A 21,577-nucleotide genomic window follows, 5' to 3' on the forward strand; every position below is an offset into this window, starting at 1 on the left:
CTTGGACAGCATCCTTCTGAGCCAGCGCGGAAACACAGGTCGCCTCTCCCTCAAGTGCGCTGTGCTTTTTACTACAGTCCAGTGACCTCGGTTGGAAAGGCTCCTAACTGTACGAGACAATAAACGGGCGAGTGTCCCAAAGATCACTCTGACACATTAGTGGGCCCGACAGCGGCCGGGTGACTTCAGGACAGAGCACGGCACTTTTGTTGGAGTCAATGCGACAGGGTAGGAAACTCTCTGAGCCAGCGCTGCAGTCCCAAAGGCTCCAAACGACACAGACCCCCAAGGACCCCCAGGTCTTCAAGAGGGGCTGTATCTCCCGGGGGCCACCATGGGCCATGGCGCCCTGGAGGGTGAAAGGGGCGAGAAGTAGAGGCAGCAGTGTGTCCGGTGAGAACTTCTGGGGTGCTGTGCCTGCTCCTCCCGTGAAGCTTTGAAGAGGAGACGCCCTTGGATGCCTTGTTCCTGGAGGTTGGCTCAGGAGGACACTTGGAGAAGAGCTGTGCTTTCACTGAGGGTCTGGGGGGCTTCCGGAACAGAGACCCATTCTAGGGGAGGGCTGCAGGGGCGAGCCTCCCCCGCTTGGGGCGGGCATCAGGGTGTGGGCGAAGGCAGCCCTGCCAGCCAGGTGAGCTCACATGCTTGCTACTCCCCTCTCCCCTCCCCTGACCTCATCCTAAAACCCTTCTCCAGCCCTGGCAGGACTCAAGGTCAAGGGCTCCAACAGCCAGATGCCTATGCCTTTGGCCCCATTTCAGTTACTGGTGTTTGGGAGGTACCAAGGGTTACGTTTAACTTTCCTTCCCTTTCTTTTGGTGGGGGCTGAGAATAGCATTTTATACAATAGGACGCACCCAACCACCCTTGATGTCCTGAAGACACAATTGCTTGTCCTGTGAGGAATGAGAGTAAACAGGTCTTCCCTTCCATCGCCCCTGTCTCTCCGATTTTCTCCCAGAAGAAACATGTGAGGACTTTGGACCTTTCCCATCTATTCAGAAATCATGGGATGAAATGAAATCCCTTTGTCATCTCGCTGAGGGATGATTGATAGAGATGAAAGTAATGTTGGAGAGGTGGCAGTGGACCTTGGCTGGGCTGATTTGACTCCTGAGGGGTATTTGAGAAGGAAGGAAGGGAGACAGGGGTTTGGACAGAATAAAGGATGTTGTGTTCTGAATACTTAATTAAAGGTACACCCGCCTGAAATGCAACACCTCTACTCTTCAAAACAGCGAAATCATCTCTAAAAATATCTAAAGGAATAAGGAATGTGTTAAGTGGTGCAAGTAATTTGGACAGGTTGGAAAGTGCGTAGAGAAAACAGGATTAATGAAGATAACAGTTTTGTCCAACCAGCTGTCATCAGGTCTGATGGGATTTTGTAATGTTTAGAAAGGGAGCCGTGAAGCTGTGGGGTCCGGAGCCCAGTGTCCAGAGGAGGGGTGGAAGGTCTGGGCCTGTTCCCCACCCCCGGCCCCCTCCCCCCCACAGGCCCCCCGGCACAGCCTTGGGGGAGGGCGCAGGGCTGGAGGGACACGCAGGTCCTCCTGGGGCTCCGACACACGCGGCGCTCAGGAAGGTTTCAGCGTGCTGACGCTGGAAGCTCAAGAAAAACCGCATTATTCCACATCATTCTGTATGACTTTTATTTTTATTTTTTGCCCACACTTGGGGTACACTCTTACTGATTAGAAGTGTTGTATGGTGGCTACCAACCACCTTTAATTGATTAATCTAGGAGAATGCTTTTATTTGCAATATCCTTGCTATGTTGATGGTACAAATGTTAATTAAAAGGTAAATGTGTGATTGCCATTAATATATATGTGTATATGTAATTTATATATAATTTACTTTATGTTAAAAATCAATATTAGTTTATTTTATATTTATAATGAACATAACATACACAATCAATAAACCACTCCAAGCAAATTTGGGCTTAAGCATCTAGGGCTTAAGTGTCTACATGTACCTTACTTTTCCTTTAATTAAGAATGAAACACTTAATACTGAAGTCATTGATAGATTCATTCACTTTGGCAAAAATGAATAAAATAATTTTTGTTCGCATACTAACCTCCATGAAAGAAATCAGGTTTAAAACCACTTTTAATGTCTTGATTTCATCATTAGACAGTATTCAGAGGACTTAAACATTAAGATATTGGATATTTCATGTCAAAATCACTTAAAATTTTAATTTTAGTTTCAAAAAATGACCATATTTCACCTCTTTATTATCTTTATCTTGTTATATATCTAATTTGTGTCAATGAGTTCTCTGTATTTTCCTTTTATCTAAATAAACAGCTTATGACCCTTTCCGATGATGAGCTTGGCACAATGTCTGGTGCAGATTAGACAATCAATAAGCAAGTGTTGACTGATCATTCAATCGATCACTCTGGAATAGGGGTGTCAAACTCATTTTCACCGGAGCCACATCAGCCTCCAGGTTGCCTTCAAAGGACTGAATGTGATTTTAGGACTGCATAAATGTAACTACCCCTTAACAGTTAAGCGAGAGCTCGGCACTGCTGCTGGGTAGAAAAAAGGTGCCGGGCCCGATAAAACAAGGTGGGGGCCCGGATTCTGCCCTTGGGCCTTGTGTTTGCCCCTCTGTGCTCTGGAAGTTTCTCCCAGATGTTGTTAAAATCTGCAGCCAGAGTCTGCTGTGACCTGTTCACCAGTGTTTATAAAAGAGGGGCATCACACATTTTTGGGAGAGAGTTCTTTGACTGAAGAGAGAAAATTGTTGTAATTCTTTCTGGAAAGGGTTTCTGAGCTTTAAAGATGGCCTCCTGCATGAGAAGTGGCAGTTGGTGGAACAGCCAGTCACTCGGACCCCGGCTGAGAAAAGGTGCGGCCTTCAGAGCTGGGTGTGAGCAGGGAGGGAGAAATCTCTGGGAGAACAGAATTGTTTCACTGCGTTACTCTTGTGGGGGCCGGGAGAAACGTCCCCCAGCTTTCCCGGGCTTTTTCTCTGTCCTTCCCCTGCCAATGACCTCCTCCACGTGGGATTTGTCGGTTACCTGTATTACTGAACTCCTTTTATTCAATGTGACTCATGTTCCTGTTTTCACAACTGGGACTGAGTGCATTCTTCATGTGTGCATACTTGGTACTTGAGCTTCATAGTAAATTGCCATTTTTCTTTTTTCTTCTTGGTCTTCTCCCAATCATCCTTTTTCTTCCTAACCAATTCTTACTTATTTTTCAGCCTTAAAGCTTAGCAGAGAAAAGGACTTTGATGATCTCACACAAAAGCTGTGATGAAAGCGTGTCTCTTTTTTACTGGGTTGATTATACCATGATGAGTTTCAGACATTGATGAGTTTCAAACTTCAGAATTTAAGTAATCACTCTGCTTATCCTTAGAATGAAGAGGCGTGATTTTATCGTTTTTTTTGTTTAAATACTTTGCAAAATTATTTCCGTTGTGTATATACAGTATAGTTGGATACAGGATTTATGTAAATATAAGCAAAACATTAAAAAAACCAGTCTAATAGTTGTCTTTCTCTTCTTTTGACCAGATTAGGAAAAAACAACAAGAAGTGGTGGGCTTTTTGGAAGCTAATAAAATCGACTTCAAGGAGTTAGACATAGCGGGGGACGAAGACAACAGGCGGTGGATGAGAGAGAATGTTCCTGGAGAGAAAAAACCTCAGAACGGGATTCCCTTGCCTCCCCAGATCTTCAACGAAGAACAGTATTGTGGGGTGAGTTTGGGTTTCTTGGAAAATTCCTCTTGCATGTATGTTTCTCAGAAATCGGTTAAAGCAGATGACTTTTGAGGCAGCCTTTGAAGGTCACATTTTTCAGGTCATGACCTGTTTCTACCGTCCAACATCTAGATGGTAGGTCCATCGTGAATAAGCAATTACTGGAGATTTACAGCATGATGGCAACAACAAAATGATGACTCAGAAGTTCTCGGGATTAGTTTAGGCTCCTTATGTTTTATCTGAAGAACTGAGGACACTTGTTCAAACACAGTATGCCTTTAGTTGGAAGGAATTCTAATCAGCCCGGCAGTGGTCACACGTGCACCCCGGGGACACAGGGTGGTTCTCCCATGTATCCAGAAAGGTCCGCAGAGGTGCAGTCTTACTATGGGTGCAAGGTACATGACTGTGCGTAAGTGTGTCTAAGCCGTTTAAACCCAGCCCTGGACGTTCCGATTGCAACGGCGGCTTTATTGTGTACATTTAGTGGTTCGTTTCACCATAAAATCACTCATTCTTCAGAGTTTACAGATTCTATTCTGTAAATCAAATGGTTGGAAAGGAGGAGCATATGAAAACTCAAAGGACTTTAGAACCTGAGAATTGGGAGTTATCTCAGGGGTCGTCTAAGCCTCCTTGGCCACTCTTCAGGTGCCGCAATGTAAGCGGCCCGTGTGTGGTTTTAGGCTTCTTGACACACGTACGGGTGGGGTCTGCAGTAACACACTGAGCTGGTCTGAGTGGTGTCTGGCCCAGGCGAGGCCGCCCAGGCTCCCTCGAGCCCTTCTGCAACACCGTGGAAGCTGCGTCACAGCCCTGGTGACAAAGATTGGCTGTAATAAAGTAGTCTGGGGGAAGATCGTTTGTATTTTACTGGTAGAGAAAAAAAAATGGAACTCTTCTGAGTTGTTGACAACTACACTACTGCACAGTTGGTTTAGGGCTGCATGCCCGGCGAAGAGCTGACCCCTGGGCGGGGCCTGAGCTGGGGGCGGAGCTTCCCTGAGCTTCAGCTTTCAATCCACTGCTCGGTTTTAGATCACAGTTTCCTCCATTTTGCCCAAACAACCTCCGCTCCAAGCCGTCCGTGATATTGTGGCTCCTGGTATTGGAAGGGCCTGAGATGAGTCTGCGCCCTCGGAAGCTACTAGAACCACAGCGTAGGAAGCCTGTGTTGTTTTAGTCTCTGCGGATCAGCCCCAAATCCCTAGGGCCAGCCGGTGAGGGAACCAGCTAAAGCTGTGAAACTCCTGGAGAAAGAAGCCTTTTACTGTGCACACCTATCTGAGTGTTAGCAATTCCTGAGCACGGACAGTGTGCGTGTGTGTGAGTGAATTCTCACTGCGTTGCAGTAGGCATATTGAAAGCGTGTAAAAACAAATGTGAAGCTCGCAGACTTCTTAACTTTGGGGATTAGTCATCTCTGGCGGAGCAAACCAACATAACCTAAATTAATGGCTAATAAGAAAGAGAGCGACTTAGGCGGGTATCCTGGCACACAAGTGTGCAATGGGTTTAAACATTCTTTTCCTTTGTTCCAGGATTTTGACTCTTTCTTCTCTGCAAAAGAAGAGAATATCATTTATTCGTTCCTGGGTTTGGCGCCCCCACCAGGCTCGCAGGTAGGTAGGCTTGAACGTCCCGCTGGGGCCCAGTGTAGCCGTCACACCTGCAGACAGAAATCAGCATCCGAGACTGTTTAATAAACGATGACACTTAAATCAACATGATTTCAATGCATCCCCTATTTTGACAAACTCTTATGCATAGAGATAATGCAAGGTTTTTATTGACACATATTCCAAAACTATGCTTTTCATATTTTTGCTTCATTATACTTTATTTTACAAAATATGAAAGTTTGACAGTACCTTTAAAAAAGAAATATCATTGCATTCCATAATCTGAAGTATGCTAATTAAACGTGTAAAAATATGAGTTCCCAGGTTGTGTTTATGAAATTTTGTTACGAGTTCTCATATATCTTATATTAGTTAATTTTATAATGATATATCACCGACTTTAATTCTTTCTATTTACAATAAATTAAGCTCTGCTTCTTTAGCCTGAGAAAGAGGGAAAAACTAAGATCTAGACTCAAGAACAAGGTAAGTTTCATTAGTTTTTTTTTCCCCCTTCTGGTGAGGTTTCATCTTTGATTATGTATAATTATACTTATCAAATAAAGAATTGTGCTAATGAAGTTAATGTCACAAATTCGTCCAGTGACGATCACCCAGCCTCCCCCGCTGCGGCAACCCCTGCGTTCCTCACCTCTGCCTCACTGTGCTGGACTCTCCGTGGACACGAGACGAGCACACGTCTGTTTGATTCGCTTATTTCTTAATTCATCTGTTTGCTTGTTTGTGCCTGGCTTCATGTCTAGTGAGCTATGAGATGACTGAGCCCAAATTAATTCTCACTGTAGGAGAAACAACCCAAATCGACCTTGGAGAGGTAGGCTTGTCTCAGAGGCGTGTGTCTTTCATAAGTCAGCAGCCTTCGGGTAACCACATTGAGGTGTCCCAGTGCTTAGGCTGACACCTGCAGGCCCGGCCCGAATGCCTTCCCCAGGTGGTGACACGTAGACTCCACCGTTGGTTAAGGGGATGTAAGAGGCAAACACTTTTCTTTTCTTTTTTTTTTTAAGATTTTATTTATTTATTTTTAGAGAGGGAAGGGAGGGAGAAAGAGAGAGAGAGAGAAACATCAACGTGCAGTTGCTGGGGGCCGTGGCCTGCAACCCAGGCATATGCCCTGACTGGGAATCAAACCTGTGACACTTTGGTTCGCAGCCCGCACTCAATCCACTGAGCTATGCCAGCCAGGACTTAAACACCTTCCTTTTTAATGGAATACCTTGCTGGCTTTGGCCAACTTAAATGTAGCCCATTACATATACATTATTAAGAGTGTAAAACAAGCACTAAAGGGTATTCCATGCAAGTTCATCTTTTTTTATTTGGTGTTGGAGTCGGGTATAGGAGTGTGTTAACTGGGTCACGTGAATTGAGTTATTGCATTTCAGAGGTGGCGCCTTCATCATAAGGTACGTTCCTTGGTGGGGACACTCGGGACACTTGTGTCTTGGAGGGTGGAGGGAAGAATGTCGCAGGCCAAGAGAAGAGCAAGTGGAAAGGCCCTGAGGCAGGAAGGAGCTTGGGGAGATCTACAGCCTGCCAGGGGCCCCACATGCTGGAGCTGGGGGAGGGCCCCCTGGGAGCCGGCAGGGGCTGGCGCGCAGTGCCATGGACCCTGTCTTAGGGGCAATGGAGATACTGTAAGCGTTTTGAGCAGAGGAGTAAAGGAACCTTCCTTCTTTAGTTTTGGCTACTGTGGGATAAATGGCACGAAGGGGTCAAGCTATGATAGTCATTCAGATGAGATGTTACGGCTCGGACTAGGGTGGTGGGGATGGAACTCTACAGGAGTGGGTGATCTCGGGGTTTGTTTTGGAGGAGGGACTGATGAGACTTGCCGGCGGGCCTTTGCTAAGACCTTGGGTGCTGCCAGCTCCGCTTGGGGCTGTAGGTGTTTATGTGCGCACACGGGAAGTCCTTCAGCTATCCTTCGGGAAGACAGGCAGTTGATTTATGGAGATGATATTATTTGTCACAGTGTCTTTTTGTAGTAAACAACATTGTGGGGAAGTCAGCAAGGAAATTAATCTCCCTCAGGCTAAAAATAGACACTCTTGACAATTATGTAGAAATGTACCCTCATAAAATGATAGTAAGTACCATAAGGAGCATTATTGCTTTTAGAACATTTTTCTTGTCTTCAGCAGGCTGTGCCCGACCAAGTACCAGGCTAGTGTTCCCAGGAGGTCTTTCTCAGTGCGCTCTGTCTCCATAAAGTCCACTTTTGTTCTTTACAAGCATCTGGCCACATCTGATGAAATGAGCATCATTCTTAATCCCATGCTCCACTGGAGGCCTTGGTTGCATAACTGGTTTCCAATTTTGCCCTAGTACTAGGGAACACGGATTCTCCCTGAGCCAGGGCAGATAACTCTATTGCCACAAAGGATAAAAGGGTTCAGTAAGAATTTTTAGCCCTGGCTGGCATAGCTCAGTGAATTGAGCGTGGGCTGCGAACCAAAGCGTCCCAGGTTCGATTCCCAGTCAGGGTACATGCCTGGGTTGCAGACCATGACCCCCAGCAAACGCACATTGATGTTTCTCTCTCTTTCTCCCTCCTTTCCCTCTCTAAAAATAAATAAATAAAATCTTTTTAAAAAAAGAATTTTTAAAGTCTGGAGGGGTCAGGCAGAGAGAAGATCATTTACAAACATTTCCTTTCAACTTACAAATGTAGAGTCAACTACATTGTTATGATTTATAAGAAGCTTAAGAGGAAAGACAGAGGGCTTCCTTATGTATCCAGAATATAGAACACTAAGGTAACGTCAACAATATTGCAAAGAAAAGCTACCATCCTCCCTCATCGGCTCATTGAGTCCTGTGAATGTGGTTCTTGTTCCACCGGGCCTGGGGTTAGGAATCTCATGAAGCCACCTGGCCCTTGACCGCAGCTCTGGAAACCCTGACTTAGGATTGCAAAAGCTTCTAGGGAAGCATCCATGCAAAACAAGCTAAGAAGAATATCCCTGGATGACTAGAGACCCGAGGTGACTGTGGATAGTTCATTACTGATAACTTCCAGATGTGAAAGGCTTGATGAACTATAACACGAATAAGGCACCTGACAAGAAAATTGGGCGGTTTCGGTGGTGTGCAAACAAAGTAAAAAGTCAATCCAAGAAAGTTTTACATAAAATGTCTACAAACATCATCACAAAGGCTATTTTTGAAGATATTTTCGGAGAAGACAGCCAACATTCTACCTTATTGGTAAAAATGGACGAATGCAGGAAAATTATTGCTGTAACACAATTATCTAGACACCTTCTATACTGCAACTATGTCAGGCATATGCACCATGCAGTATACCGGGAATGCTAAGCATACTCGTGCCGTGTGTGGCAGGGGTATATCGACACTATTGAGTAACGAGATGCAGTAGGTCTGGGGCAGGTCCCGACACCCACAAGTTAATAAAACTAAGTGTGCAGGTGACAGGCATCCCCAGCTGAAAACTACTGTCCTGAAACATGCTGCGCTTATTGAACTCATTTTGCCATTGCTCCGAATTGCTTTCCACGAGAGCCCCCCTGATCGTACCAGAAAATGAATAAATGCAACCTTTGATTGCGTGTCATTTTTGGCTAGATTGAAATGAAAGAAGGAAAGGCATGACCATTTAAAGTGAGTAACTGAAGTTATGGTTGATAACACATTCCGTCGTTGTCAAATGCCAGGCCGTGAGGCACTAGGATCAGTGTCTTCTATGCATTATTTCAGGGGAGCATTGCTGAGATACCAATGGAAACTACCCAGTTATATCTGTAGCGCGATCCCCCCTAATCGGCAGAGATGAGCCCAGTCATGACAATGTCAGAGCGTGACACTTACCGAGTGCCGTTGGGGTTGACTCTTCAGTGTCAGCACTTGTGCGTCCCAGTGGGTGCTGTCCGTCCTCGTGGGAGCCCCCTCAGGAAGCTCTGACATCACAGCAGCAATACCGACATTGCTCCAAAGGGGTTTCAGGCCCTGGCTGGTGTGGCTCAGTGGATTGAGGGCTGGCCTGCCAACCAAAGCATTGCTGGTTCGATTCCCAGTCACGGCACATGCCTGGGTTGCAGGCCAGGTTCCCGGTAGGGGGCACACGAGAGGCAACTACACATTGATGTTTCTTTCCCTCTCTTTCTCCCTTCCCCTCTCTCTAAAAGTAAATAAATAAAATCTTAAGAAAAAGAGAGAGAGAGAGAGAGAGATTTCAGATCTTGTTAGAGACCCGGAGGCATCTTCTAGCAGAAGGTGGATTTCGAGGATGCATCCAGGTCTGGTGATTAACACACCGATAGTTTGTCTGGATAACACCATTTTCAGCCCCAAATGACATGTGATTAGAAGTTTTGATACTCATTTTCTGAAATGATTACTGGGCTCCCCTTGAAAGCACTTTGGAGGGTGGCAAAACTTTCTAAATAAGGGCAGCATGTCCCAGGCACGTGACGGAGGGAGAACGGACAGTTCCGAGGCCTGCAGATGAAGGAGCCTGAAGGGAGGAAGCAGGGAGAAATGTGGGTGAGATCCATAAAAGACATGGATCTGGGGCAGAAACGTGTTCTGGAATTTCCTCGTTTACAACTGCAAGATAACACGGACACCATCGAGGCCTGCGCTGTTGTTCAAGAAGACCAGCGGTGGAAACACCTTGAACATGAACCAAAGCCCAGAGAAACAGGAATCGCGAGGGGAAGTCAAGAGTCAAGAATCAGGCCTCCAACACAGGGGACCTGGTGTGTGACTCACAGGAGTCCCAGGAAGAGTGAATGATTAGAGCGATGCGGGAGGGCCTTCCGGTTGGAGACGACGCTGATTCCTGCCCCTGCGGCTCCTTGTCTCAGACTGTGCAGGGAAGCCAGAGAGGGTGCTGCCCGAGGACCAGAAACTGGAGAAGAACCCCTGAAAGATGGAAAGCAAAAACAGTTGGTTTGAAGAAGGAGACCCAGGTCCCAGTATGGGCCAAAGGTGGGCGAGGCTCTCAGGGCCCTCCACACCCCACCGGAGGTGTGTTCCAGCTGCGGGTGCAGCTCTGGGCCCTGGTTTGGACCAGCCTGGCAGGTGGAACCCTCTCCCTCACCTCCATGCTGCCCTTCATCTCAGCAGTGAGCAGTGGGCAGTGGGCAGTAGGGGTGCCTGCCACCTGGGTGGAGCGGCAAGCGTGAGCTGGGGGGCAGGCCCTGGGAGCTGCTCTTCCCCAGGAGGAACAGGGAGAAGGGTAGATACTGGCGGCCAGCCCCACCCTAGGTGTACCTGCCCCGGGTAGCTGCTACAGTTATCAAATGGAAGGGCTGCCTCCAGATCCATGAAGCCTTACACTCTCGGGTGGGGGTGGAGAGCTCCCTGGGGAATGCAAAATGCTGCTAATGTTGAGAACCACTTTCACTGTTGTTATTGCAATAATAGTGAAATCAAGGATGTTCAACTATCCTGGAAAAGTCTCGGAGTGTGGAAGGGGCCGTGTGAAAAAGGGGAATACTATATCTGTGAGCACATGTATCATGAGGCCACTGTGTGTGGGTGGGGATTTGTCGCCTGTCCTTGGGGCCTTCTGACGACATGTGCGCTAACCCTTGCGTTGTTATTCCATACTCATCTGAAGCTTTCTTCCTTTAAAAAAACATCTCGTTTCTCTCTGGTCCTCAAATTAGATGCTGTCCATCGTATGGATACACCACACTTTGCTTTTCCGTTCATCCTTTGGTCGCCTTTGGGCTGTGCCACCTCTTGGCTGTTGGGAACAAAGTGAACTCGGGTGTGCAAATCCTCCTCCTCTTTTAAGTGTCAGCTCCTTCTAGAATCTTCTTGTGTTGGTCCATTCTTGTTTTGCCCTTTTTAAAAATGTTTTTTTTTAATTTTCATTTAAAAATGTTTTGCCCTGAGTTCAGAGTCACCGTGTGTTGGAGGACAGGGTCCTATAGGGGACCGCGAGGCTGTTCTGCAGGTGGCGTTGTCAGTTTTTTTTTTAAGTTAACTTTTCTTATTTTTTAAAATATTTTATTTACTTATTTTTAGAGAGGGAAGGGAAGGAGATAGAGAGAGAAACATCAACGTGCGGTTGCTGGGGGCCGTGGCCTGCAACCCAGGCATGTACCCTGACTGGGAATCGAACCTGCGATGCTTTGGTTCGCAGCCTGCGCTCAATCCACTGAGCTACGCCAGACAGGGCGCGTTGTCAGTTTTAACAGGGATGGAGCCACACGTCATTTATAAGGGCACAGTAAAACAGTCCTTCAAATAGAAATGCAAGGAAAAGGAGGAGACTACAACAGGCCTATAGAACCAAAAAGGAAGCTGGAGTAGAATTAATAACGTCAGATAAAGAGGAATTCAAAGCCAAAGGCATTAACTAGGGAAAGGGGGTATTGTGTAACAGAAAGTGGTATCAGGAGCTATTTTAAACATGTATACACAAATATAATGAATACGCTTAATTTAGTAGATATGTTCAGGATATACATACACACACACAAGAATAATAATACATAGAATTAATAGAATGTATTTTCCTCTTTTACTTATTAAATAGTTTCCAAAGTTGTCATGCATTTGGTCACTTGGTCAGGAAACCTTCATAAATCTCAAAATAGGATGTTTTAGCAGACTGCATGCTTATCCCATGTATAGACTTACAATCTGAAAGGGAAACATAAAAATTGGAGAAGCAAATATATACCGTTTAAAGTAGCTCCGCATTCAAGTGACAATAAAACTGATACTACAGAGCATCAAATAATGAACAAAAGATTGTTTCATACCCTAATCCCAATATATAGCCACGTTAATCAAAAGAGCATAAAGCAGGTGGTATAGACCCAGCCCTTACTCTGGCTTGTAATTGACGTTTGCTGCCTTTATTTTCTTGTCTCTCTGGAGTAAGCGGTGGTGACTGTCCTCCTTATTGAGGTCACAGTGTTGTACAGATGAAATGAGGGATAAAGACAAAAAACTTGAACAGTTAAATGATGTTCAAATGCAAGCTATTATCCTAAAAAATACTCTGAAACATTTTCAATTTATATGACGCAGGTGACAAAGCCGACCGGGGAGGAGTCTTCCCTCCCCAATGGCGACGTCTCGGGAGAGGCACCGAGCACCACGGAGGTAAGAGCTGGTGTCTCGAACCACCTTGCTGCGGCCCAGTTTCCTCAGAGTGTCAGCTTGGTCCTCGTCCTTCTATATCTACATCTGTCAGTCCATCTTGTCTATCATCTGTCATTCTGTGTTTCCATCCATCCATCCATCCATCTATCCATCCACCCATTCATCTTCCCTCTCTCCCTCCCTCCCTCCCATCCATCCATCCATCCATCCGTCCATCCATCCACTCACCCATCCATCTTCCCTCTCTCCCTCCCTCCCTCCCATCCATCCATCCATCCATCCATCCACCCACCCATTGATCTTCCCTCTCTCTCTCCTTCCCTCCCATCCATCCATCCATCCATCCACCCACCCATTGATCTTCCCTCTCTCTCTCCTTCCCTCCCATCCATCCATCCATCCATCCACCCACCCATTGATCTTCCCTCTCTCTCTCCTTCCCTCCCATCCATCCATCCCCTTCCTTCCTTCCTTCCTTCCTTCCTTCCTTCCTTCCTTCCTTCCTTCCTTCCTTCCTTCCTTCCTTCCTTCCTTCCTTCTTTCCTTCCTTCCTTCCTTCTTTCCTTCCTCTCTTTTTCTCTTTTCTTTCTTTCTTTCTTCTTCTTTCTTTCTTTCTTTCTTTCTTTCTTTCTTTTTCTTTCTTCTTTCTTTCTTTCTTTCTTTCTTTCTTCTTTCTTTCTTCTTCCTTCCTTCCTTCCTTCCTTCTCCTATCTAATCTTTTAAAATCTCTAAAATTATAAAGCCTCCCTCCCACAGGAACAACAGAAAGCAAACCTTGCCTAAACATTGAATCCTTTGGTATTCTCTTCATAAGCCTTAAATAGGTAAATTGAAACCCCTCATTTGACGGTTTATTACTCTACGGTGCTCGTGAATCAGATCTGTTGGATTTCACCAAGAGCTCCAATCCGATGGGTGGCGACCCTGTACTCTAGTACAGCAATTGTCACCCGGTGTGCAGCGGCACACTGGGGGGACTCGAGGGTTTTTAAAGCAGGCAATACCTGTTTGGTCAGTGACACTGACCTCTTTTCCTTTAGATTGTCACATAAAAAAAATGACAACAGCAACACAACAATAGCCATCTGTTATGAATAAATCAAAATCGTACCTAATTTTTGAAATCAGATTGACAAGAAGTGTAATATGTTTTTTGGCATGCCACAGAATTTTACTGATTAGTTTGTGTGTGCCAGGAGATGACAAAGGTTGAAGATTGCGTCTCTAGTCGCTCAGTGACCTAATGAACAGGAGGTTTACGATCGCATGGTTTATACGGTGCGCTTCCTAGTAAGGACACACCATGGCACTTGTGGCCTGGCGTTTCCTTCGAAGCCTATCTCAGATGAGTGACACAGCGGGTTTCCTTTATGACCAGGGAGCAGAGACAGCTGAAGAAAGTGGCGACAATGAGGCACAAAAAGAGGACAAGGAGGATGAGGACAATGTCGCCGAATCCCAAGAGAAGAACGTGAGTGCTGGCTTGCCTTACCGTGGTCGCGCGGGGCTCAGTCCTGTTCACCAAACACGCACGGGTCCCCTCCTGGCTGCCGGGGATCCTCCTGGGCACAGCGTGAGGATGCAAGGAGCCAGCCAGGAGTTTAGCCGGGGAGGAAGCGGGTCATTTTCATGTGACGGGTTACCTGCTGGGCTAGAGGTGGGTGCAGGGCTGAAAGGAAGCCCGAGGAAGGACCTGAACCCAGGCCTGGAGGGGCCGTCTAGACAGGACTTTCCTAGCTTGTCACTGTGCTGTTAAGGTTGGGTTGAATTCTCATTCTTTATGAAACAAGGGGCCTTATTCCTTGGTCACGAGCAATGAATGACAGGCTCCCAGCACAGGTCCACCAAGAGCACTGTCCGCTGGGGACACGGTGCGCGGGCTGTTTGGTGGGAAGCCAGTACGAGCTGAGGATAGACAGGGGGCCCCTGGCGAGGGGAACCGGTATCAGTTATAGTCCAATCAGGGAATCGTGGCTGTCAGGGGAGCTGAGGCCTGTTCCAGTTGGGAGGGGCTCCCATTCAGCAGCTGCAGGGCAAAGGGTGGGGGAACATGAGGAGGGGGAGAAGACGGATTCTGGAAGTGCCAAGCTAGATAATGGGGGACCAGATGGACGGCCTAATGCAAGAATTCTAAGAATGTGGCTGGGAAGGCAGGTGAGGGGGGCACCCGGGTGCAGAGGGAGCCTGCGCAGGGGGGGTTGTGGGCGCTGGGCTGCGCCTCCCCCCCTTGGCAGAGTTCCGGTGGGCTTCCATGTCGTCGGTGCGGTTGTAGTCAAGACTGTTTCCTGAGCCCCGATGGTCTGCCCTTCCACCTCGTTACCGATTCCGCAGCGGTGTGGGTGGTGGGCCCCTGTTCCCAGCACCTGGGCCGTGACCAGGAAGGGTGCCGACACTGGCAACCGCGCCGTGAAAGTGGGGGTGTGGGGCGTGGGCAGCAGCCCGTCTCTGTCTTAAGGAATTGAAATCCAGGAGGGCCGAGGGCAGGAAACTCCTCATAGTTGAAGACTGCCGTTTCAAAATATGCACAGTTTAAGGCCCTTTGAAGTTATGTTTTTATTTTAAAGAAGGATGACATCTTTAATTTTGACCTAGAAGTGAAATGGGGTTTCACGGCAGCCGGTATCATTCAGAAATTAGAGAACAGGCTGACAGTGACCAGAGGGGAGAGGGGAGGGAATTTCAGGGGAAAAGGGGAAGGGTCTGCAGGAACAAGTATAAAGGACACAGGGATAAAAACTAGGGGTGGGTGGAAATGGGAGGGAGGTGCGGAGGGCTGGGGGAGGTGGGCTGGGATGGGAGTAAAAGAAAATTGTACTTGAACAATAATTAAAATAAAATAAAAAAAGAGAAATAATAAAATTAAATGAAATATAGGGACAGTTTCATTATCTTATAATTAAAAAATCTGTTTTTATCCTCCGAACTTGGCACGAATTGCCTGATGCATCTACAGTAGTATTGATTTATATGTCGAGATTCAGTTTGCTTCTTTTAAGACAGAGAGACAAAGATAAGAATGTTACACCCAATCCCTTTCTCCCGTGGGGGCCGAGAGGAGGTGGTGTTTGTGGGGTCAGATCTGCCTCCCCCATCAGGGGCAGGGTCTGTTCCCGCCTCTCAGCCCCTGGGCCGGGTTAGCTCAGGGTCACGCTGAGCCATCCAGTCTGCGGGTTCTCTTCGTTACTGTTTTTTTTTTGTTTGTTTTAAATTGTGAGCCCAAAGTGAATTGTACCCTTGTGAATTCTGATAGGAACGTAAAATAATCATTTTTGTTACTTTGCATGGGCTGTGATGAAAAATATGACAGAGGAAAAGACAGTTTTTAAATTTTAAGATGAAGGTACGGTTCACATTGCACTATCAAACTCACTTTTTAACTTTTGAATCATATTCCGAAATAGACAGATGCTGACTTTTGCTCATTTGAGAAGTGACACATGCTCTTTGCCTGACTTTGATTCAGTTCAGTAACAAAAACAACCTCGTGCTTTGTCAGTAGACAGATGAAAAGTGACGTCATCACACGATTCGCTTTGGGACCGAATACAGAGCAGCGTTCACTGAAACGCAAAAAAGAGGCAAAAGCTGTCTGATGTTTAGAAGCCGCGTTTCGTGCTCTCAGAGCTGCTGTCTGTTCCTGTGGCCTGGGGTCTGTCCCCAGACGTGAGGCCGGGATGGCCATCTGGCTGTTCATCGTCACACCTTCCCCACAGGGCCCCCAGGCTCAGACAGGCGCATTTGTAATAAACAGAAAGGCCAGTTAGATCTCAGTGTTTTACCTTGTTAACATTAACCTTTTCAACGTTGATTTTCAAAGTACTGGACACACCCTGGTAGGTCCTGCTAGACATTACAACCCAGAAAAAGCCAAGTCTTTTGGACAAAACCTCTGGCTCTGTTGAACCCTTTCTAGAGGAGATTTCCCGGATGCTTACGTTTTTTGTCCCCCTGGCCCGCCGTGTTTACACGGCCGTGCTCCCCAGCTTCCCGCTGCGCCCAGCGCTCCGTGAGCCACGGGCAGGACGCGGCTCAGCGGGCTTGGATCTGGTTCCTGCGTCGTGTGCGGGGAGCGGCAGCTTCCGCTGTTTCTCTGGAGGTCATTACATCGGCTGGGCCTCCCCCGCCTTCATGGCTGTCAGGAAGTTCAGCCCTGAGGGAAGTGTTTCGGGGACCCTCTGCTGCCCAGGGTCTCGGGGTCATCCTGCGTCTCGGGCGGTGACTGGCAGGGGAGAGGGCTCTGCTGCTGTGTCCGTGGTGGGCGTGCGTCGGTGCGCCTCTCCGGCTGCCTGTCGTAGCTGTTGGGCGCTGGTCCCCTGTAGAGAGCCCGGGGCCACCCGAGTGCCCCAGGGGTCCCTGGCTCTGCTTCTGTGTGCAGGCAGGACCTGGGCAGCGCCACTCCTGGAAGGCTACCTCCCCTGTCCCCTCTGTCTTCCCTCTGGCTGCTTCCACGTCCCCACTCTAAGCCCTAAGCTCCAAACTCTTTTTTTTTTCAGGAACCATGTAGCTTCATCAGCTCGATTAGCCCAGGGTGTTAAACAGCAAGGCCTAGAACTTCTTCCCTGGGGGCTGACAACCAGGACAAATGTGTGGCTATTTTCCTGGAGCATGGGAGGGACAGCGGCAACTTGACTCTGGGCCCACAGTTTCGTGTGGTAGGGAGGACAAAATGAGAATCAGTAGCCTGGTATTCAGCCACACGGTTTATGAAAGGACTGCAAATGCATTTTAACCTTTTATTCTAAAATAATTATGGACTCACAGGGACATCGCACGGGTCTGTGTGCCCTGTCCCTGGCGTCCCCCGAGGGTGACATTGTGTGGCATGTGGCTGCAGGGTGACATCGGAGCCAGGAATGCGTCATTGCTGCATCTCTGTTAAGTGTAGACTACAGACCTTGTTCAGCGTTCACCACTTTTTAAACCTGTCACTTGCATGTTAAGAGCCGTTTTCAGGTGCATGATGGTGCCAACTCCCGCGGGAGCTGGCAGCACCAGGCCGAGGACAGACCCTCCGAGTCAGTGTCCGGGGCACGGGCCCGTCCACCTCATCTCAGCCGCTGCGCGTGCCCACTCCGTGCACATGTGCACACTCAAACGATGCCCTTTTGGTGGGGAGAAATATTCGCCTAAGAAGGCTGTATTGGTGGAAAAGACCAGAAACGAGACAGGAACCGTTAATGACGTGGACCTCCCTGATTTTCTGTCTAAGTCTCTGGGGTTCTGAAACGCAAGGGGCCAGGGTGTGTGCCACTGCCGGCTGACAGGCTGGGGCAGCGTTTGGGAGGCGGGACGGGTACGCTGCTGCAGAGACCCTTGACGGATGCCCAGGGAGATGTGGTCTGTAGCTGCAGACCTGCTGTTGGGGCGGGGAGGGGGCTCCATGAGGTCCCAGGGAGCGATGAGGGGCTGAGGGGCAGCGGTGGGCTCGTGGATGGACCTGAGGAGGGAAGGGGGAAAGTGACAGGGCTCCTCAGCTCCGGGCCACGCTCTCACAGGGACTGTAGACCAGGCCATTGTTAGGACGTTACGAAACCCTGGAAATACTGAGGCTGGTTCATGTTTGTGTTTGGTTTTCATTGACTTTCAGTTGTGTTCTCTGCCAGCTCAAGTCCTCTCCACAGTGTTTTAAGACCTTGGCCCGATTATGGTTTGTAAGTCACGCCACTGGGCTTCCTCCAAAACCAGTCGGGAGGGATGTGGCTTTTGCAGGAGGCAGGCATCGGTGGAGGCCCTCGGGCAGCTCCCCTGTCTGGCTCCCGAGGTGCCTGCCGACGGGGAGAACTCAGGCCTCGCCCCTGCCCTGAGCCAGCTGCCCTGCCCAGGTGACTGCTGGCCAGCCCTCGGCTTCCTTCCACCCCTGCCACCTGTCCTAACCGGGCGGGCCTGGCCCTCACCACAGCTGACACCTGTCCTTACTGCTGGCCTCGCACCGCCTTGGCAGCCTGCTTCCCTGGCCAAGCGCCCACTTCTGAGGCTCCCCCGCCTGGCTTTCTTAGAAGAGCAACTCGGTGGAGGAATTTAAAGTTGTGGCTTTGTTAAGGGAATGGCTTATACCCTTGCCCTAAGATTTGGCAAGAGTTTGACCATGTGATTACAATTATTTTTATATTTATTTATTTATGTTTAAGATTTTATTTATTTATTTATAGAGAGAGGGGAGGAGAGGGAGAAAGAGAGGGAGAGAAACATCAATGTGTGGTTGCCTCTCACGTGCCCCCCTACTGGGGACCTGGCCCACAACCCAGGCATATGCCCTGACTGGGAATCGAACTGGTGGCACTTTGGTTTGCAGCCTGCGCGCAATCCACTGAGCTACACCAGCCAGGTTGATTATAATTATTAAAAAAAACCCCAACCTTTTCATCATTATAATGATCTGCCGAGCATAATACCGTTAAAAAAGCCCTTTTTGTCAACATCATTATCCGCCGACCGTAAAAGTCAGCCCAAGCATTGTGTGTTGGTAAGGATCTGCCTGGTTCTGATGTCTTACAGCTCTGTGAGCTGAGGAGGGGCATCTAAGTGTTTAGTCCCTCTATCCCACCCCCTCCTGAGGAGGTCTGAGACAGGAGCAGCTACCTAAGTGCACTCATCCAACACTGTGTTGACAGAGGGGGTGCTGCCCCCTGCTGGCGCAGTTCCAGGGACCCGGTGTGAGCCCTGACACACGGTCCTGGCCTCCGGAGCGTGGGCTCTGATGGAGCTGGTGGCGGTCAGATCGAAGGTTCTCCAGAGCTTGCTCGGCCCGGGCGTTTCTGCAAATTCTCTGAGCAATTGCTTTCTCTGTTTCGTGTCTCTTTCAAGAAATTAAGGTCAGCTCAGGTATTGATGAAGACCCCACGGTCCCCATCCTGTGATAATGGCTACTAGCCAGCCCGTGAGACCCCCGGCTGCCCTCCGGGCTAGCTCTAAGGATGACCCATTTTTAATAGTGTATCTCTTCTTCTTCTTTTTAATGTGAATTTCTTTTTTTAAAAAAGATTTTATTTGTTTATTTTTTAGAGAGGGAAGGGAGCGGGAGAGAGAGAAAGAGAGAGAAACATCAATGTGTGGTTGCTGGGCGCCATGGCCTGCAACCCAGGCATGTACCCTGACTGGGAACTGAATCTGCAACACTTTGGTTCACAGCCCGCGCTCAATCCACTGAGTTACACCAGCCAGGGCTGTATCTCTTCTTAATTCACTTGTTTCAGCTGAGTACCGTTAGCACGAAACATTGGATTTAGAAAAAAAATGTAAAACTCACAGAGTTGGTAATTCTGTGTTGCACATTGTGAATTTTCATTTGATATGATGTGGATAAGAGGACAATTAATGTTCTTTGAGATGGAAAGAGTTTGTGGCTGACTTTCCATGCTGCTTTACCCAGGTAGCACTCGGACTGGGCTCACCGCTTGGTTGCAGATGGTGGCTGGATCCCGCAGATCCCAGATGAGTGGGATTTGCCCACCTGAGACCCGTGTAATTTTGTTAACCAGCATCACCCCAATCCACCCAATAAGAAGGAAAAATATCCCAAATGAGTGAGATACAGGTCATGCCTCAAGGAGTACTCAGACTAGTCAGGGAGACAGATAAGAAATGATGATTGTGGGAGCAATTGGGGGGACCCCTAACTCAGCCTTCTGGGCCGGGAACGTCTTCCTTGAAAATGTCATTTTAAGCAGCATCCTGGACGTGTGGCTGACATGAGAAAATGGCACGTTTGTTGTGTGGCTGAGACAAAGAGGGTGATGGTCGAGCCTAGATGGGTAACGGGGCCGCGATGGTGGTGGCCTTCCAGCCACTCTGAGGATGACAGGTGTATCTTGGAAAAGTCAGATGTTTTGTTGTTCTTTGTTGTCACGGCAAGGTCTGTTGTCTTTTAGAACAGTGTGTCTGGCTACTATGTGGAGAACAGGTTGAAGACAGGGAAGACTGGAGGCGAAGTAACACAGGCGAGGAGGGCCAAGGCATGGGCAGGTTTAGGCAATATTGAAGAGCCTAAGTCATGCCCTGGCTGCGGTGGCTCAGAGGATTGAGCACCGGCCTGTGAACCACAAGGTCGCTGGTTCAATTCCCAGTCAGGGCACGTGCCTGGGTTGTGGGCCAGGTCCCCAGTAGGGGGCGCGTGAGAGGCAACCACCCACTGATGTTTCTCTCCCTCTCTTCCTCCCTCCCTTTCCCTCTCTCTAAAAATGAATTAAAAAAAAAAAACAAAGAGGTTAAGTCAGCGCATCACTGAGAGCCCACCTCTGGATTTTTCGAGTCCAGGACTCTTTTCCTGGACATTCTTTTAGCAGTGAAACTTGCGCGCCATTGGTGGTGGTTAACGCAAGGACAGTCCCACTAACACGGAGTCCCGTTTAACGCTGAGTCAGTCCCTGGGGCTGACTCAGCCTTGGCCAGCTGGATCCGGGCTTTCAGGGTCTGCATTTTCCATGCCAGTCTTCAGAAACCCGAGAGTATTGCTCCGGACCTGGCCAAGAACATAGGGCCAGGCTGGGGGCCGTGACAGTGTGGCGGGTCCTCGGTGCCTTGCAGTCCACGGTTCTCCCTGTTCTGTGAGTGATCCTGAGAGGCAGCAGGTCCGGAGTGGAGGGCTCTGACTTAGGAGCCAGGAGCCTTGAACTGAGTTCCAGCTGTTCTGCTTGCTTGCTCTGCGGCCACTGGCAAATTATTTAACTCTGTCCTTCTCCGTCCAAAGGAGGAAGTGGGTGAGAGGATGCCCGTGGCTGCGGTTGCTGCTTTTGTCATCTCAGTCCGAGGTGCCATGAGTGCACTGCCCGAGCGGTGAGGCTGCGGAATTTTTAGGGAATTACCGCTCCCCTGTCTGAGAGCAGCCGTAGTACTCTGGCCCCGGGGAGGTGGATCAGAGGGGGCTGTTTTGGGAGTGGATGGGAAGGCTCTTACTTTCTTGCATTTTTAGCAGGTGTGTCTTGGTTCTATGCCTTTGATCTGAGGGGGAAAAATAGAAATTCCATAGAGAATCTAGCCAGTAATACTGTGATAGCTCTTTGTGGTGCCCGGCGGGTACTAGACTTTCCAGGGATCACTTGGTAAATTATATAAATGTCCAATCACTATGCCGTACACCGGACACTAATAAAAAATGCTATTGACTGTCAA

At 48.4% G+C, this 21,577-nt stretch overlaps 1 protein-coding gene across 1 annotated transcript in view; it reads left to right on the forward strand.

Moving 5' to 3' along the window:
- Nucleotides 1-21,577, forward strand: part of SH3BGR (SH3 domain binding glutamate rich protein) — a 30,784-nt gene that overhangs the window by 3,398 nt on the left and 5,809 nt on the right. Inside the window, exons 2-5 of the mRNA XM_028504483.2 lie at nucleotides 3,546-3,731; nucleotides 5,279-5,359; nucleotides 12,395-12,469; nucleotides 13,848-13,940. Of these exons, the coding sequence (XP_028360284.1) occupies nucleotides 3,546-3,731; nucleotides 5,279-5,359; nucleotides 12,395-12,469; nucleotides 13,848-13,940 (435 nt within the window). The remainder of the gene's footprint in view (nucleotides 1-3,545; nucleotides 3,732-5,278; nucleotides 5,360-12,394; nucleotides 12,470-13,847; nucleotides 13,941-21,577) is intronic.

This window comes from Phyllostomus discolor, chromosome 2 (assembly GCF_004126475.2).
Source record: "Phyllostomus discolor isolate MPI-MPIP mPhyDis1 chromosome 2, mPhyDis1.pri.v3, whole genome shotgun sequence".
Classification (NCBI taxonomy): Eukaryota; Metazoa; Chordata; class Mammalia; order Chiroptera; family Phyllostomidae; genus Phyllostomus; species Phyllostomus discolor.